The 17,619-nt window shown below is 43.0% G+C and overlaps 2 protein-coding genes across 3 annotated transcripts; both read left to right on the top strand.

The window, feature by feature from the left end:
• The first annotated feature begins 201 nt into the window (after nt 1-201).
• Nucleotides 202-2,820, top strand: LOC111964027 (surfeit locus protein 2). The gene is made up of 7 exons (XM_023987684.2): nt 202-702; nt 928-1,079; nt 1,227-1,330; nt 1,519-1,713; nt 1,881-2,005; nt 2,139-2,233; nt 2,351-2,820. The coding sequence occupies exons 1-6, from the start codon at nt 628-630 to the stop codon at nt 2,229-2,231; spliced, it is 744 nt and encodes a 247-aa protein (XP_023843452.1). The 5' UTR covers nt 202-627; the 3' UTR covers nt 2,232-2,233; nt 2,351-2,820.
• A 1,839-nt stretch (nt 2,821-4,659) lies between these two features.
• surf4 (surfeit 4) lies at nt 4,660-12,488 on the top strand. Of its 2 annotated transcripts, XM_023987681.2 has the most exons (7): nt 4,660-4,867; nt 8,270-8,329; nt 8,446-8,632; nt 9,008-9,084; nt 9,245-9,288; nt 10,400-10,586; nt 11,300-12,488. In XM_023987681.2, the coding sequence occupies exons 3-7, from the start codon at nt 8,527-8,529 to the stop codon at nt 11,564-11,566; spliced, it is 681 nt and encodes a 226-aa protein (XP_023843449.1). In that variant the 5' UTR covers nt 4,660-4,867; nt 8,270-8,329; nt 8,446-8,526; the 3' UTR covers nt 11,567-12,488. The 2 variants fall into 2 exon arrangements, with proteins under 2 accessions (XP_023843449.1, XP_023843448.1); XM_023987680.2 differs by lacking the exon at nt 8,270-8,329 and having other exon boundaries at nt 4,662-4,867.
• Nucleotides 12,489-17,619: the final 5,131 nt, after the last annotated feature.

Raw genomic sequence — 17,619 nt, 5'->3', positions numbered from 1 at the left:
ACTTTCATATATTTTTACGATATAGACCATTTTTACTTTGTGGTTGTGGTAATTAGTGGAAACCGAAACAAGCTGCCGGAAATGATGCCTTGACGCAATGTCCAAACATTGCTTAACAAATACTTCAAGAAATCTACATCTACAATATATCTGTCCTTGTAATGATGAGTATAAAAAAAAATCTAATTTTGCATGTGTATCAGACTGGAACACAATTTCAGGATCGATAGATTCACATCAGGCAGTTTTGTGGCCAGTATCGTGATGTCTATCTTGTGATTTATATTAGTATATTATATTTGGAAAATCGCCTCTATCATTCATTCCAACGTCAATGTTAAACTTTTCAGTGTTTCATTTGGTGAATTGTAATGTCCAATTTCTATTGATATTTATGCATTACAGACAGTTTTGTTTATTTTGTCTTGAGTACTAGGCCCTATCTCAGACTGCTTCATACTGTAATGAACAATAGGTGGTGGCAAAGTACTACGCATCTTGCGAGGAAGAAATACGCCGGCGTACACACGTGTCTCGGACCCTGCATACATGATAGGGACAGTCAGCTAGTAGCTAGTGAGCTAAAATAAAATAACCTTATCTAACTAGCCACTTGATTACTCGACCATGGACCTACCTGCAGATATCAAAGTGTTCCTTCTGAATCACCCATTTCTTGAATTTACGGATGACGGTAAAAAGGTTAGCTAGAAGAATTTCCAAAAAACGTATTTTTACAAAATACTGTATAAACTAGCCAGCTACCGTTAGTTAGCTCATAACGATAGCACAGATATGACAATAGGCTGCGCAGCTAGCTTGTCAGCTAGTGGCTTCTGTTCTGTCAAATGGCTGGCTGTATCTGCGAATGATGTGCGCAACAAGACGTAAAAAAATGACAGTGTTTTGTTTTACCCCCCTTTTCAGATTAAATGCACACTCAATGGACATGATTGTCCTTGCAACCTCACAGAGCTCCAGAACTTCACGAAAGGGAAGAAATATCAGAAACTAAGTTCTACCGCAGAGTTCAACTATGGTCAATATGAACCTCATGTTGTGCCCAGCTCGAAGCAACCGTAAGTATTCTCCAAGAGTCATACTTTCAGTACTTGATTACAGGACTTTCAGTACCTGTTTACAGGACTTCTGTGATTATCAGCTGCCTGTCTGCCTCTCAACCAGTTTGAATTGTTACTGACAAATTCTGTATGTCTGACCTACAGCAATCATCTCTTCTGCAAGTTAACACTCAGACATATCAATCGCCTGCCACACCAGGTCTTACGGCATGTCAATGGCAAGCGGTTCCAAAAAGCAAAGAAGAAATGTCAGTTTTTCGCCACCCAAAATGTCCTTCCTACACTCAAATGTTGATGCTTCCTTTCCACTCAGTTTGAGGGTTTTCCATTTTGAGTTTTGTTGGATAGGTAGAATAGAACTACCTGAAACACCACATAGAAGGTTTGATTTCGTTGTTGTCAGTACAGTTTATGAATGATCTAATCTCTCCCCTAGATGAAGCGTGTGTACAACAGGGAGTGGAGTACATTCCAGCCAGCCTCCGACAGAAGAAGCCCAGAGATAGAGATGGGGAGAGGGGGCGAAACACCCATCGGGGGAATACCCAGCGGGGGAATGGAGCGTGGGCTCCTGACTCCAGCGACGAGGGTGGCAGCGACTCCGAGGACAGCATGAGTGACCTGTACCCATGTTAGTACCTCAGTCATTTAATGTGTAAAACAGTCAATGGTGACAATGTCTGCTGTGGACGAGCAATAACCTGATATGTGGATTGAAGTTCATTTTGATTTATTTGATCAATTTCCCTTCCTTTCTGGAAGGAGAAAACTGATGTCTGGCTTTTTCTTTCCCTACAGCCTCTTTATTTTCTCTGCAAAAAGAGACTGAGGAGGGTATGGAGGCGGAAAAAGAGGATGACTTTAAAACGGATGACGATGAGGAGATGGAAGTTGATAAACAGGCGCCACAGAAACGCAAAAAGGTCAGACGGCTTAACTCTCACAGCACTGTCTTTCCCCCAATAGTGTTGCGCGGTCTTCCACACAAACAGGTCTGACTATGTGGTTTTTGAATTACTGAAATTAGTAACACAGCTCTCTTTGTATTCTCAACAGGTTCAGTCTGGTGGTTTCCAGAAGAAATTCAAGAATCATAACTTGAAAAGAAAAGGTTTAAAGACCAATGTGAAAGTAAAAAATGTAAAATAAAGGTGAATATAAAACGTTTCTCTATTCGTACTTTGAATTTGTCGAATCCTGTCGAGTGTTGATAAGTAGATGCAAACATGGTTAAACGCTACTTCTAACAGCTAATCAACGATTTGTAGGTCCTATTTCGAGCAAGAGTTGACAGATCAACACTATTGATCTATTCGTCCACCATGCCAGTGTTGTTCACCATCCTCTCCCCGCACCCAGCGCAGACAGGGCCCAATTCCAGCATCCCAAGAGACACTTTCCTCTCACAACTTGCTATTCAGCAGTCAGCTGACCACCCCATCCATGAGCCAATCAGGTTCCCACATGCTGACTTCCAGGGTTCGGCAAACAACACCATTTCTCAAAATGCCGCTCGCACTGCACCAAGCACTTCAAACGGAGCCGTGGTAGCCTCCGGCGGAGACGCTCTCCATCTTCCTCGTCTTCCTCCTCCTACTGACTTCTGCTCCTCTGGAAAGTGGAGGAGGTCTCAGAGAGAGTCGCGGCAGGCTGTCCGGTCAGAGAGGAGACACAGGGAGCAGGTGGAGATGGTTCAACAGAGACTAGAGGCCCAGCAACAGGCCACCCAGCTACAGTGGGCAGTTCTGGAGAAGTGCATTGAGGCTCTGGAGAAGAAAGGTGCAGAAGCTGTTGTGTCATTCCCCACTTCAGCCCAAACTACACATCTTCATGCCTCCATCCCTCAGGCATCCACCTTGTCTCAGGAAAGCGAGCAGAGAGACTTATCTCCCATACCATTGTGAAGCAGGAAGAGGAGCCCTCCTCCATCTCATCTGCCTTGAGACCTTTCAGGGATGTGGAAGGGGAGGATGCCTCTCCGTCAACTGATGGTCCTATCTCCAAACAGGACTTACTGGCAGCTAAGGAGCTTCAGAGCCTCATAGCACGAGCCGCCAAGTATCTTGGCATAGACTTCACCAACCAGCTCTAGCCCACCAGACTCTACCATGGTTCCAGAGTTTGAGGACCTGGTTCAGAGCTCTTGGCCAAACCCTGCCAGCTTGAAGCCGTACAGGGAGCTGTTCTCCAAGATGTACAGGCTTCACAACTGCCAGTCTCCAGCCTACAACCAGATGCCTCAGGTCAACTGCTTTATGTCGGCCATCTTCCAGGCGATGAAGCCCACAGAGAACAAGGAGGCGCCGGTCCTGGCTGAGCGATTGCATTTCACTGAGACTCTAGTAGAGAAGATGTACCAGACTGCTGGCATGCTTGCCAAGACGGCCAACTACCTGCGCTACCTATCCGACTACCAGAGGAGGCTGCTGCTGGAGATCACTGAGGATCGTTCAGCACAGAGTTATGTGGCGATCCTCAATGAGCTGAAGATCATTGGCCAGTTCACGCTTCAGCTGTCCTCCCACCTAGGCTGAACTGTCATGGCTTCTTCTGTAGCCATCCGAAGACCGGTCTGGATGGCCAAGACCAACTACACAGACTCTGAAAGCAACTGTGGCTGACCTTCCATTTGTGTCAGTCACACCTATGGGGTCAGCTCAGCTTCAGGCCCTAGCGCGACTGGAATGATGTGCAAACAGGAACCGTCGTAATGGCTACTTGTTGCAGGTGTGAGAAGTATTTACTTTTACCTGTACTAAATGGGTTGAGACCACTAAATTATTCACTTGTAGATATGCAAATATTCTCTATAGTCTTATTGGACAGTTTTTTATTTAACTGGGCAAGTCAGTTAAGAACAAATACTTATTTACAATGACAGCCTACCCCGGATTACACTGGGCCAATTCTGCGCTGCCCTATGGGACTCCCAATCTAAACCAGATGTGATGCAGCCTGGATTTGAACCAGGGACTGCAGTGACGCCTCTTGCACTGAGATGCAGTGCCTTAAACCGCTGTGTCACTCGGGAGTCATGAACAGTTCAATGAACTTTGATAGTGTTTACTTTATCAAGGAATTTTGCAACTGTTGAACAAAGGCAGTGTAGTGTCTGTCTCTACTGCATTGACTGCCTGTTTGGTAAATAAAAAATAAAAACTTTTTCTGAGATTATGTTGAAAAGTATGTTAATTTTTCAATATGGGATTTAAGATATCATGCATTCTTTTTCTGTCCACTTACTACCTCACTCTTCTCCAGAAATTCTGTCATTAAACAGTATAATAAAAGTACCCCAATATTCAAAATAGTCCATATTTAGTAGCTAACTATAGAATAGTAAAATGTGATCTTATACTCATAGAGTATGAAAATAAAAATCAGTCTGTAACATGCCAGTATTGAGTCACATTGAAGATGCTGCATGATACACTACAGTAGGCCATCTTGTCTAATGTCAATTAGGAATGGTCTCAGCTAATTGTGCCAATTTGTGTTTACATGACGCAAACATGGTATAACGACGAACCCCCTGGATTAGTGTACGTGGCACACAGCAGTCGGTAGAGCAGCTACGGGGGCTATCGTAGCAACGTGAAGCATTGTGGGGCAGAGGCGGCCTTCTCTTTATTGAGACCGGCAAGACTTGCTGAAGTAAATATCGGAGGCAGCAGACTTCTGTATTAGCTAATTAATAGTTTCTTGACTTATTACACTAAGCCTCAGTTTCTTTAGACATGGGGCAGGAGGAGCTTATGAGTCGAGCCGAAGATGTGGCGGACCAGGTAGCTAACTTCGTTGTTTCACAGGCTAAAGTTAGTTGTTAGCTAGCTAATGGCTTGCTAGCTAGGTTGCTAACTTTTCAGACCGATTCAGAGGAACAGCGGGTTCTAGCTAGGTAGCCACAGCTGCCTGAGTGGGTTATTCATTTATATCTTGTTAGCTAGCTAATATTACTTGCGCAATTAGCTAGCTACACGCATTATTTGCTAGATAACGTTAGGTAGACAAAGCTTGCCAACTATCAAACGCGTTAGGTAGCGTGATGTAGGTAACTAATAACTGCAGCAGAATACAACTGCACATATTATTACAGTGCTTTCCCTAGCTACTTGTATTTAGGTAGCTCACATGCAAGCTACCTAGCCAGTGAACTTGGAAGCAATGATTCGTAATTCCCGGTTAACTAGTTAATGATGCAACTCTGGCCACACAGTCGCTTAGAATTCTCAACTTCACGATATGTAGTTAGCTGACGTTACCGTACTACTAAACATCTCATTCTCAATGGAGTTGTGGCGATGAGTTTTGGTGGAGTTAAGAATTCTCAGCTAGCCACACGGGTAACACACTATAGTTGACTGTCTATGCAAATTCACCCTCCCACAGAGACAACACACTCAACTTTTATAATGAAGTGTGTGTAAGAACACAATAGAAGAGTGTTGTGTATTGTACAAGACAGAGGCAGAAAAAGTTAACAAATTATTGTATGCCCCTTTGGTAAGTCTAGTTTTTTGCCCTGTGGATGAAATTGCAAGCCCCTTGGAATTCTGATCTTTAAGGGGACCGTGTCAAGAGCCATAGTTCAGGTTACAGAGCTGTTACACAGGTTGAAGATTGGACTGGAAGTCAAATGAATACAACACTATCGTGCTGTATTTCAGTCGATAGGAATTTACAATATTTCCTCTCCTTCTATAGCCTACCACTATCCATGTGAACTTTTCTGTTTGCCCAGTTTACATACTCTCCTGACAGACATTAAGTAAAGGTGTAATATAGGCCTGCTACTTTATTCAAACACTGTTTTGAATAATCCCCAGCAGATACCAAATATTTAGTTCACCCCATTGACATTTTAACATTGCTGTAAAATAGCATAGTCTGGAAATTTCACCTCTTAAATTGTTGTGCCATGAAACATGTCTTAGGATAGGCCTGTCCTATATTTTAAAGGCACATTTTAACAAGACAGTGCTGAAAATTCCTCACTAATAAGCTGTAAGCAAACAGTTCTGAACTAATGAAGGCTACTCGACTAGGCTTTAGCATCTCCTTTTAGGTCCTCTCTGATTGGCTGCTAGGCCCTCCCATTCGTGTGCTCTATGAATGACATGTGGGAGTTGTTGAACTGTGATAGGCCACCTCGAACCAGGCAGTGCTGATGTGTACTGAATGGTGGGAGGTGTTGTGGGATGGTTACTGTTCTTCTGATGTACTTTAGTAGGTAGACAATGATCAGTTCCAAAGTATTGGAGGGAAGCCAACATATGGAGGTTTATTGAATGTAGGGCAGTTGGTTTTTGTTCAAGTTAAACTAAGTGAGCAGGGCTTGATTTCACACACACGGTAGTCGCAGGTGCTAATAATCTGAAACAGGAGATATTTATTATGCAGAATTTAAAGAATCTCAAATCAAACTTTATTGATCACATACACATGGTTAGCAGATGTCATTGCGAGTGTAGCGAAATGCTTGTGCTTCTATTTTTTAATTTTTAATTTTTCACCTTTATTTCACCAGGTAGGCTAGTTGAGAACAAGTTCTCATTTACAACTGCGACCTGGCCAAGATAAAGCATAGCAGTGTGAACAGACAACAACACAGAGTTACACATGGAGTAAACAATAAACAAGTCAATAACACAGTAGGGAAAAAAATATAAAAAAATAAAAGAAATGAGTCTATATACATTGTGTGTAAAAGGCATGAGGAGGTAGGCAATAAATAGGCCATAGGAGCGAATAATTACAATTTAGCAGATTAACACTGGAGTGATAAATCATCAGATGATCATGTGCAAGTAGAGATACGGGTGTGCAAAAGAGCAGAAAAGTAAYTAAATAAAAACAGTAAGGGGATGAGGTAGGTAAATTGGGTGGGCTGTTTACAGATGGACTATGTACAGCTGCAGCGATCYGTTAGCTGCTCAGATAGCAGATGTTTAAAGTTGGTGAGGGAAATAAAAGTCTCCAACTTCAGCGATTTTTGCAATTCGTTCCAGTCACAGGCAGCAGAGAACTGGAAGGAAAGGCGGCCAAATTCTAGTTCCGATAGTGCAGCAATATCTAACATGTATAACATGTAATCTAACAATTCCACAACAACCAACCAAATCTAAGTAAAGGAATGGAATAAGAATATATACATATAAATATATGGATAAGCAATGACAGAGCGGCATAGGCAAAATGGTATGAAATAAAGTATATACATATGAGATGAGTAATGCAAGATATGTAAACATTATTAAAGTGGCATTATTAAAGTGACTAGTGAAGCATTTATTAAAGTGGCCAATGATTTCAAGTCTATGTAGGCAGCTGCCTCTCTTTGCTTCTGATGGCTGTTAACAGTCTGATAGCCTTGAGATAGAAGCTGTTTTTCAGTCTCTCGGTCACAGCTTTGATGCACCTGTACTGACCTCGCCTTCTGGATGGTAGCGGGGTGAACAGGCAGTGTCTCGGGTGGTTGTCCTTGATGATCTTTTTGGCCTCGGGTGCTGTAGGTGTCCTGGAGGGCAGGTAGTTTGCCCCCGGTGATGCGTTGTGCAGACTGCACCACCCTCTGGAGAGCCTTGCGGTATCTGCAGATGTTTCTAACCTAGTACGTAGTACTTTGAGACTGACACAAAGCAGGGTGCTTTTCTATGAGAGCCTGTATTGGTCCAACTTGTCATTAAATATATCATCTTCTAGGGCCTCCCGAGTGGCGCAGCGGTCTAAGGCACTGCATCGCAGTACTAGAGGTGTCACTACAGATCCGGGTTCAATCTCGGGCTGTATCACAACCGGCCGTGATCGGGAGTCCCATAGGCCAGCGCACAATTGGCTCCGCGTTAGTGGAGGGTTTGGCCGGGGGGGTCTTTACTTGGCTCATCGTGCTCTAGCGACTCCTTGTAGCGCGCCAGGCACCTGCAGGTTGACCTCGGTCGTCAGGTGAACAGTGTTTCCTCCGACACATTGGTGCGTCTGGCTTCCGGGTTAAGCGGGCTGGTGTTAAGAAGCGCGGTTTGGCGGGTCATGTTTCATAGGACGCATGACTCGACCTTTGCCTCCTGAGTCCGTTGGGGAGTTGTAGCGATGAGACAAGATCGAAATTGGGGAGAAAAAGGGAGTTTAAAAAAAAATATATATATATATATCTCCTCTTCTTACCTTTTTCCCTGCTGAAATGCTACCAGCTGGCCTACTCTGTCTCTTCTCCCAAATTGCTTCTGGAAGGACCTTTCATGTAATCTCCCGTAGGTTTTCAGTATATTTATTTACTCTTTCACTGTCAATGCTAGTGTCTGCTGAAATGTCAATGTACTGTATGTCAGATGTTGGCCTAAATGTCCCTTTCCCCTCTCTCTCCCAGTTCTTGCGGGTGACGAAGCAGTACCTGCCTCACCTGGCTCGGCTGTGTCTAATCAGCACCTTCCTGGAGGACGGCATCCGTATGTGGTTCCAGTGGAACGAGCAAAAGGACTACATCGAGGCGACGTGGGGCTGTGGCTACTTCCTGGCCACCTGCTTTGTGCTGCTCAACCTCACAGGACAGCTTGGTGAGCAAGGCTGGGATAATTAGCCTGTTAGTGTCATCAATGTAAACAAACAGCAATCTGCATAGGTCCAGATAGGGTCCATGCATGGATTGAAAAAAACCTGTTCAGTAGAAAGTCAATCTGGGTTCGTTCCCAAGCCCCATGATGTGATCATTCATTAACTGTCGACGAAATTTGAGTGGTTAGTGTGGTGTGGGCCTAAGACTGTAGAATGATGACCCCATGCTGTCTTTGAAAGCTGGGGAAAGATACAGGAGTTGTATTAAGTGGGAATGCCACCCCTTTTGGGGAAGATAGGGTACAGTTGTGCGGTTCAATTGAACGAGTTTCTGCAATCCTAACCTTCTGTCTTACTTTTCCCCCCCGCTGCAACAGGTGGCTGTGTCCTTATCCTCAGTAGAAATTTTGTACAGTATGCCTGCTTTGGATTATTTGGAGTCATAGCTCTACAGGTGAGGAAATATCTCATCTATTGGCATTGCATTTCATGCACCTTTCTGTGATTTTGGGCTGACAACCCGGACACTGGTTGTCCGGGTTGTCATCCGGGTTGTCATGAATTTCTGGCTATGTAATATTTCGTGCTGAGTTTCTTTTACTTGTTTTTTCCAGACGGTTGCATACAGTATTTTATGGGATATAAAATTTCTGATGAGGTAGGTCTCTTCCAATAACTTGATGAATAATATTTTTACATATTAAATTGAAAATATGCAATTGACTTTAGTCTCTTGTACATGACCAATTATATTAGTTGTTTAAGTGTCTTTAAACCTTAGGTACGTTTTCCACTGTCTGTCTGTCCCACTAATTTTATACCCCCATACATTGAACCAGTGTTGTAGTTGAGTCACTAAACCTTGAGGTTGAGTCACAAGTCCCCTATGCACAAGTCAGAGTCGAGTCATTAGCCCCTATGGCTGAAGTCCAAGTCACCAATGGTCGAGTCACGAGTCCATCAATTTATAATTGGACTTATGCAACTGTGTCTAGTGACCACTGTCATAAAAAAATTAAACTATTCATCACTAGCTCACAAGTTCTACTCAGGACTTGTGTTTCACTACTTATTTACTACATAAATTAATGGTAAGTCAGGCTTTCAGCTACTTTTCTTTTAATTGCCCACTGATAGTGTAGAATTTTTTTCTTGCKAAATGAAAACTGAATGGAGGCTTATCAGAATGTGGCTATGGGATGAAGGGGGACAGTGGAAGGGTATGGCGAGGCAACACATTGAAAGATGGACTACTTTTCTATACTCAAGGCCAGAGAGAGACAAATGGCTAAACTGTTGTTTTACTATTCAACTCAATACTAGTGTTTTCAATTTTGTAAAGGAGTTTGTGTTTCTTAACCAGGCAAAGCTAAATAGTAGACTGGTGACTGGTGGTTACGGGGAAACAAGAGAGTCACTTGCGTGATGTGTAGCCAATGATCGGAGAGGAGTCTGCCTTCCCACAATCATCGCTTGCGCTCCCGCAGCTCACCAGCTGATGTAGGCTGCGTGTGCTGGTGTGGCGCTTCCTTCCCACTGCGAGAGAACAGAACCCTCGCTGCTGAGCACATCCAGTGCTGCTAATATACTGCTTATCATAGTAGCCTATCCAGTCCAAGTGCAAATACAAGTCACAAGAAGGCGAGTCACAAGTCATGAAAATCTGGACTCGAGTCAGACTCGAGTACTGCAGCACTGCGTTGAACTAAGTATTGGTCTTATTTCCCCTCTCCTACACAATGTCTTCCTCCCTCCCATTCCTCTATCAGGAACCTTGCTCTTGGCGGTGGACTCCTGCTGTTACTAGCGGAGTCACGTTCAGAAGGGAAGAGCATGTTCGCTGGCGTCCCCTCCATGGGGGAGAGCTCACCAAAGCAGTACATGCAGCTGGGAGGTAGAGTCCTGTTGGTGCTCATGTTCATGACCCTGCTGCACTTTGACCCCAGCTTCTTCTCGGTGAGTAGGCCATCACCCTGCCTCTATGGTACCACTCAGCAGGGACTAAAGCCGGAGGAGAATAAGCTGTGTAATGCATTTTCTCATGGACATATGTGGAGATCAAGCTGAGTTTGTGTCAAATCAAATTCTATTGGTCACATACACATATTTAGCAGATGTTATTGCCGGTGTAGCGAAATGCTTGGGTTCCTAGCTCCGACAGTGCAGTAGTATCTAACAGTTCACAACAATACACACATCTAAAGAGAAATAATGGAATTAAGAAATATATAAATTAAGAAATATATATTAGGACGAGCAATGTCGGAGTGGCATTGACTAAAATACAGTAGAATAGAATACAGTATATGAGATGAGTAAAACAGTACAGTATGTAAACATGATTAAAGTGACCAGTGATTCCATGTCTATGTATATATGGCAGCAGCCTCAAAGGTGCAGGGTTGAGGAACCGGGTGGTAGCTGGCTAGTGATGGCTATTTAACAGTCTGAGAAGCTGTTTTTCAGTCTCTCGGTCTTGGCTTTGATGCATGTGGGGTGTTGATAGTTTTTGTTAAGCTTATAAACAATAATTTTAGATTTGTATGGTATTTAGAAATTTGATGGCCTAAGTGCTGCATTCCATTAACAGGATCTGTTGCAATGGTTGTACTGTATTATTGGTGGTTCAGTCTGACTCCTGACCCAAGTGTCCCTCTCCACTCCCCCAGATCCTCCAGAACATGGTGGGCACGGCTCTCATCATTCTGGTGGCCATTGGCTTCAAGACCAAGCTGGCCGCCCTGACCCTGGTAATATGGCTGCTGGCCATCAACGTCTACTTCAACGCCTTTTGGACGGTGCCCGCCTACAAGCCTATGCATGACTTTCTCAAGTACGACTTCTTCCAGACCACGTCCGTCATCGGAGGGCTGCTGTTGGTCGTAGCACTGGGGCCCGGGGGGGTGTCCATGGACGAGAAGAAGAAGGAGTGGTAGGGAGAGGGAGATGCACAAACACCACTAACCCCAGGACACACAAGGACCATCCACAGCAACCTCTCCCTCCACCGTTCTGTCTCCTCCTTTTCTTTTTTCACATTTTGTTTTCCAGCTGCTGTTTGTTTTTATGAGGTCAATATGGTCGGTACTGGATTATTTTATACACCTATTTATGTCCCCTTTATTTTGGTGGCAAGGAAAAAGTCAGATTTTGAATAAACTGTCAAAGTGCAAAGTAACTAATTCATGAGTGATGGGTGGATGGAAAAAATAACTTGGTTCTGTGTTGGAGAGGTATGAATATCACAATGTATTTATGGATGTTATCATAACCTTTCAGAAAGAAACAGTTTTTTGTGAATAGCTGAAAAACAGTGGTGAGTACGTGTATCAGTTTGCTGGCCAAGGAAGACGCCAATCCTTTCCTGCTTGTTGGACCATCTGTGACTTGCTCATATCAATACTGAGACCTCAGGCACTGAATACGATACGATTCTCCCTCACTCTGTAGGTTGCCATCTTCCCCGCTTTGCAGAAGCCCCAGGCCTCATCCTTACACACATCCAGTCCCATGGCTGTGACTCATGGATTGCAAATGGAGATGAGTTGTGGGGGATGTGTGCATTGTATACTACTATTCAAAATGGTGGATTGAAGTTGTGCTTGATTGAATATTGAAACAATTGTTAGCACCAGAACTATTTTTTGGGGCGCTTTGTTCTGTACATCTAGGGCAAATGCCTAATTAGTAACTGTATTTTAACAGGGCAGTAGTGGGAGTTTGACATTTGTGAAACGCCATATTCCTCAATCTAAAGAAGCAAGCAGAACTGAAGAGTCAGCAATCACCCTGACTTTCCTTTGTTCAGTGTTTTTGCTTTATACTGTATAAGGAAATAAAAATCTTGAGTTTATTGATTATCAGAAGTTTATATAGTATTTTTAATTGTTTTTCAGAGATCATGGAAAATTGCAAAAAGCATCTGCTTGATCTCAAAATTTGTATTTTTATATTGAGGTTTTAATCATTCTTGCTCTATTAATCTTTGGCTAAACTCACAACCAGGGGCCGGTCTTCTTCCCCTTCTGACTCATTTATTTTTATTTAACCTTTATTTAACCAGGCAAGTCAGTTAAGAACAAATTCTTATTTACAGTGATGGCCTACCAAAAAGGCCTCGGTGACGGGATAGGATTAAAAAAGATATAAATATAGGACAAAACACACATCACGACAAGAGAGACAACACTAGATAAAGAGAGACCAAAGAAAACAACATAGCATGATAGCAACACATGACAACAACATGGTAGCGACACAAAACATGGATCAAATCATTGGGCACAGACAACAGCACAAAGGGCTAGAAGGTAGCGACAACAACACATCACGGAAAGCAGCCACAACTGTCAGTAAGAGTGTCAATGATTGAGTCTTTGAAGAGATGTCCAGTTAGAGTGTTGCAGCTTGTTCCAGTCGCTGCAGCGAACTGAAAAGACGAGCGACCCAGGGATGTGTGTGCTTTGGGGACCTTTAATAGAATGTGACTGTCAGAACGGTGTATGTGGAGGATGAGGGCTGCAGTAGATATCTCAGAAAGGGGAGAGTGAGGCCTAAGAGGGTTTTATAAATAAGCATCAACTAGTGGGTCTTGCAACAGGTATACAAAGATGACCAGTTTACAGAGGGGTATAGAGTGCAGTGATGTATCCTATAAGGAGCATTGGAGGCAAATCTGATGGCTCTAGAGCACCCTTACCAGCCAATCTGTAAATTACGTCTCCGTAATCTAGCATGGGTAGGATGGTCATCTGAACAGGGGCGAAAATCTGATATCAACCTTGGAGGGGACAATTACATTACATTTTCTCAAGAGCAATTCCTGAGGGGGACACCAAAAGTAGTGCTGTAACACATAGCCTACGTTGTAATATGTTAAATGTATATTGAGGAACCATAATTCCTACAACTGAATAATTGATAGGTACAGTAGTTAACTGAAGGGTTTAACCAACTTGTTCAAATGTTTAAATCATTATAATACTACTATTAATAATAGTTATAGCATTGCTCCTTACCAGTCCAGTATGTATGCAGGTATTCGTACTTACAACTAGCAATATCAAGAAAGGCCAGTAGGTAGCAATGGTACTGTACACTGTATGGGTGTAGTTTTCATAAATACAATGAACATGGTGTGATCTCATCTAAAATAATCTCCATTGAGAACCATCACAAAGTTAGTCTCCGTATTGAATTGACCTTTTAATTTGACTTTTTCTGATACATTTATATAGTCATTAAATGTGCCAACTGGCCTGAGTCTACTACAATATCTTTACAAGAACAAAAAGCTTAAAATAAGTACAGTTCTAAAAGCAAAATAACTACTTCAATGAAAAACCCAAATAAATCAAACAAAATATCCTTCAGTCAGTGTCTCAACTCTTCAAACAGCAGCTATGGACAAGTATGTCGCACAAAGTATGCAATTTTATAAAATAACATGAAATAAATAATTTGTAAGTGTACTGTCGTGTACTGTCATGTACTAAAAACTACTCTCCTCTAGGCTGCTTAGTACCCGCTCATACTGCCCTAGCACAGCTTCTAATAGCAGTATTCGCACAGTCCACCTTGTTGGACATAGGGGTTTCCGGGTCAGCAGATGTGGTTTCTTTGGACGTGCAATTGATTCAAACATGCTTCTTAAACTTTCCTGACTGGCCATAGAGGACACCTAACTGATGGACCAGAAAGGGAATCCCGGATCAGTGGGGAGGCTAGCAGCCAGCCTGTGTAATCAGATTTACCAGTGTGCTCCCACAATGGACATAGAGGGCTAATGGCTGCTGCCTTCTCACAATTGCCTGTGCACCTGTGTATTTTCCTGCCATGTTTGAGGCACCATCGTAACTCTGTGCCACGTAAGCCAGACATGGGCAAATTGAGCCTCAACAACACTTCAGTTGCCACTTTCGCAATGCCCTCGCCTGTTGTCTCCGACACCTGTATAGCCCAATAAACCTCCTCGTGAGGGACAAGGTCATGGTCAACATAATGCAAAAGACACTCTCCTGTTCAGCACCAGAGAACATCTTGAGTACCATCAACAATTAATAAAAAATTGTACAATCGGAAGAGACCTAATCTCAGCTGCAATGCCTCGAATGATTGTATTGGCCATGATGTTCAGAATTTCATTCTGTGCTTTGGGGCTCTTGAAACGTCAACACTCTGTTGGCAAGAGTTTGCGGTTCAAAAATTGTGGGTGTGGCTGATATGGTTTTGTGCCATCAACTGTAGGTAACTGGACAATGCTGTGCACTGTCCCCTATACTGGTGCTGCTGGCAACAAGGGTGACACCTGGTCCTGCGTGGCTGTGACATTGTTCTCTGAAGTCTCTCTCCTGGCTCTTTCCCTTTCACCACCCTCACAGACTCAGTCTGTCTCCTAGAAAAGAAATAAGGTGTTTGCCGTACTCCTAACTACCGGTACCCAAAACTACACACATTAATCACAACAGCAATACCATTGCCATAACCAAATCTTAGTTTAGTCATCAGTTTAAGTTGAGAGCGGGGGTATCCATGGCATTTTCCAATTATGTCCCTATTTTACAAGTAAAAAAAATTGAGACACTTTCATAATGTTGCCAAACAAGACTCAACAAACTTCCTGAGACTCCTGTCTCTGCCAGTCTGTGCCCTGCCTATCTGTCCCAGCTCTGCTGTCTGTGTGCCATCTGTTGCCTGCTCTGCCTAATGACATCATTGTGAAACATTCCATTAGCATTTCACTTCTTTCCTATGAACATTTTATCAACTCGTCTTTTGAGATATTAGGATACTAGAGTTCTTTACTTTGCGTTTTTTGGTGTACTGAAACAAATACTCTGATGTCCGTCTTTTACTTTTTTCTGCATTTTTTTCTACCTGGCTGGCTGGCCGGTCTAGCTGCACACACGACACTTTACACAACATATGCACAACCTTTTCTAATTTTAAATATAGTTTTTGTTTCATATTGGCTGGCTTCCAACAATAGCTGAATTTGTAAAGCTAGCGAGCACCAATTCCGTTTTCTGTGGTGTTTGCTATAATCTTTAAAAAAAAAAGGTGAAATAAAATAAATGTAAAAAAGTTCACTAGCGACAATTTAGCTTTTTGCAACGAGACCATTAAATATATTTAAGAACAATGGTATAAGAGAGTGTAGTTCTGTTCAGTTTGGACTTCAGTTTTATAGCTAACCTTTCACAGGGACTTTGAAGCACTAAAGCTGCATGCTGATCTTGGAATAAATTGACGATAGCAAAGATTCCATCTTTGACGACGCCACATTAATGGAATGGTACTAGCTAGCTTGCTAGTTAATGTTTGCTTTTTTGCGCGCTAGCTTCTGCAAATTCAGCTAGTGTGTGAACCTGCCAACATAAAAATGTAACATTGCTATGGCGCGATTGACTGGATTAACCTCACGTCAGTTACGTACATGTGCCTTTCGGACAGTAGATACGAACCCTCTATTACCTTGCCAGCTAAAGAACTGGCAGTGGATCAAACCATTGTGAGGCAAAGGGCGGGGTGGTCGCAATCTTTTGAAACTTAAAAAGGCGCTATTAAGTGTCTATAATCAGCACAACTGCTTTCATTGCGTATTATTAATATTATTGAAATTACATAGTTATGTTTACAGTGATAGATTGGGGGGGACAAATCATATTTTTCCCAGGATGGGGGGGTCGTGTCCCCCCCGTCCCCCCTGGGATTTCCGCCTATGCATCTGAATAGGGGTTAGTTTGACAGCTGGGGTGAAAGAGGAGCGATTACGATAGAGGAAACCCAGTCTAGATTTAACTTTAGCCTGCAGCTTTGATATGTGCTGAGAGAAGGACAGTGTACCGTCTAGCCATACTCCCAAGTACTTGTATAAGGTGACTACCTCAAGCTCTAAACCCTCAGAGGTAGTAATCACACCTGTGGGGAGAGGGGCGTTCTTCTTACCAAACCACATGACCTTTGTTTTGGAGTTGTTCAGAACAAGGTTAAGGGTAGAGAAAGCTTGTTGGACACTAAGAAAGCCTTGTTGTGAGCATTTAACTCAAAATCTGGGGAGGGGCCAGCTGAGTATAAAACTGTATCACCTGCATATAAATGAATGAGAGCTTCCTACTGCCTGAGCTATGTTGATGTAAATTGAAAAGAGCGTGGGGCCTAGGATTGAGCCTTGGGGTACTCCCTTTGTGACAGGCAGTGGCTGAGACAGCAGATTTTCTGACTCATCACACCCATTCCATACACCCCCTCCAAAGGTAGTCGAGTTTTGATTGGCTGTTGGTGTTCCTGAATTTTGCAATTACTGCAGCCCTGCTGCAGCCTGTGAGTAAAACTAACCTGTCACTAAAACCTAAAACCAATACTATTGCCATCTTCTGGCTGTGGTTAATCCTTACCACATACATGTGAACTCCCACTTTCCTATATTCCTTTCATCCTTTCCTTGCTTCCTTTCCTCTTTTCCTAACTTTCTTTCCTCTACTGGCTGTGGTTAATCCCTACCACATACATGTGAACTTTTCCTTTCCTAGCTTCCTTTCCTTCCCTACCACCCTTTCCTCTCCTCCATCCCTGTCTCACTTTCCTTATCTCCTTTCCTAGTTCATTTCCACCTATCCTAGTTTCCTTTCCTTGCTTCCTTAATTCTCTTTCCTCTAAAGGAATAAGCTAGGAAGAACATGAGGAAGGGAGGTATGGAATGAAAGGAAATTAGGAAATTAAGCTAGTAAAAGAGGTAAAAGAAAGGTTGTTTGGATATTAAATGAAAGGGAGTGAGGAAAGGAATCTAGGAAAGAAAAGGAGTTCACATGTATGTGGTAGGAATTAACCACAGCCAGTAGACAGGAAAGGAAGAAAATAAAAGGAGCTAGGAAAGGGAGCAAAGAAATGCAGATAGGAATCTAGGAAAGAAAATGAGTTCACTTGTATGTGGTAGGGGTTAACAACAGCCAGTAGATGGCGATACTATTACTGAAAGGCTGCAGCTGTA

Source organism: Salvelinus sp. IW2-2015, linkage group LG5, assembly GCF_002910315.2.
Source record: "Salvelinus sp. IW2-2015 linkage group LG5, ASM291031v2, whole genome shotgun sequence".
Taxonomy (NCBI): domain Eukaryota; kingdom Metazoa; phylum Chordata; class Actinopteri; order Salmoniformes; family Salmonidae; genus Salvelinus; species Salvelinus sp. IW2-2015.
The sequence above is the reverse complement of the archived record's forward strand: the minus strand, read 5'-3'. Positions and strand labels throughout refer to the sequence as shown.

Excerpts from the sequence above, each read along its gene's own strand:
- surf4 (XM_023987680.2), top strand. The coding sequence starts at position 4,820 with ATGGGGCAGGAGGAGCTTATGAGTCGAGCCGAAGATGTGGCGGACCAG. Across the intron at positions 4,868-8,445 it reads CCGAAGATGTGGCGGACCAG|TTCTTGCGGGTGACGAAGCA; the intron begins GTAGCTAACTTC and ends TCTCTCTCCCAG. Across the intron at positions 8,633-9,007 it reads CAACCTCACAGGACAGCTTG|GTGGCTGTGTCCTTATCCTC; the intron begins GTGAGCAAGGCT and ends CCGCTGCAACAG.
- LOC111964027 (XM_023987684.2), top strand. The coding sequence starts at position 628 with ATGGACCTACCTGCAGATATCAAAGTGTTCCTTCTGAATCACCCATTT. Across the intron at positions 703-927 it reads TTACGGATGACGGTAAAAAG|ATTAAATGCACACTCAATGG; the intron begins GTTAGCTAGAAG and ends CCCCCTTTTCAG. Across the intron at positions 1,080-1,226 it reads GTGCCCAGCTCGAAGCAACC|CAATCATCTCTTCTGCAAGT; the intron begins GTAAGTATTCTC and ends TCTGACCTACAG.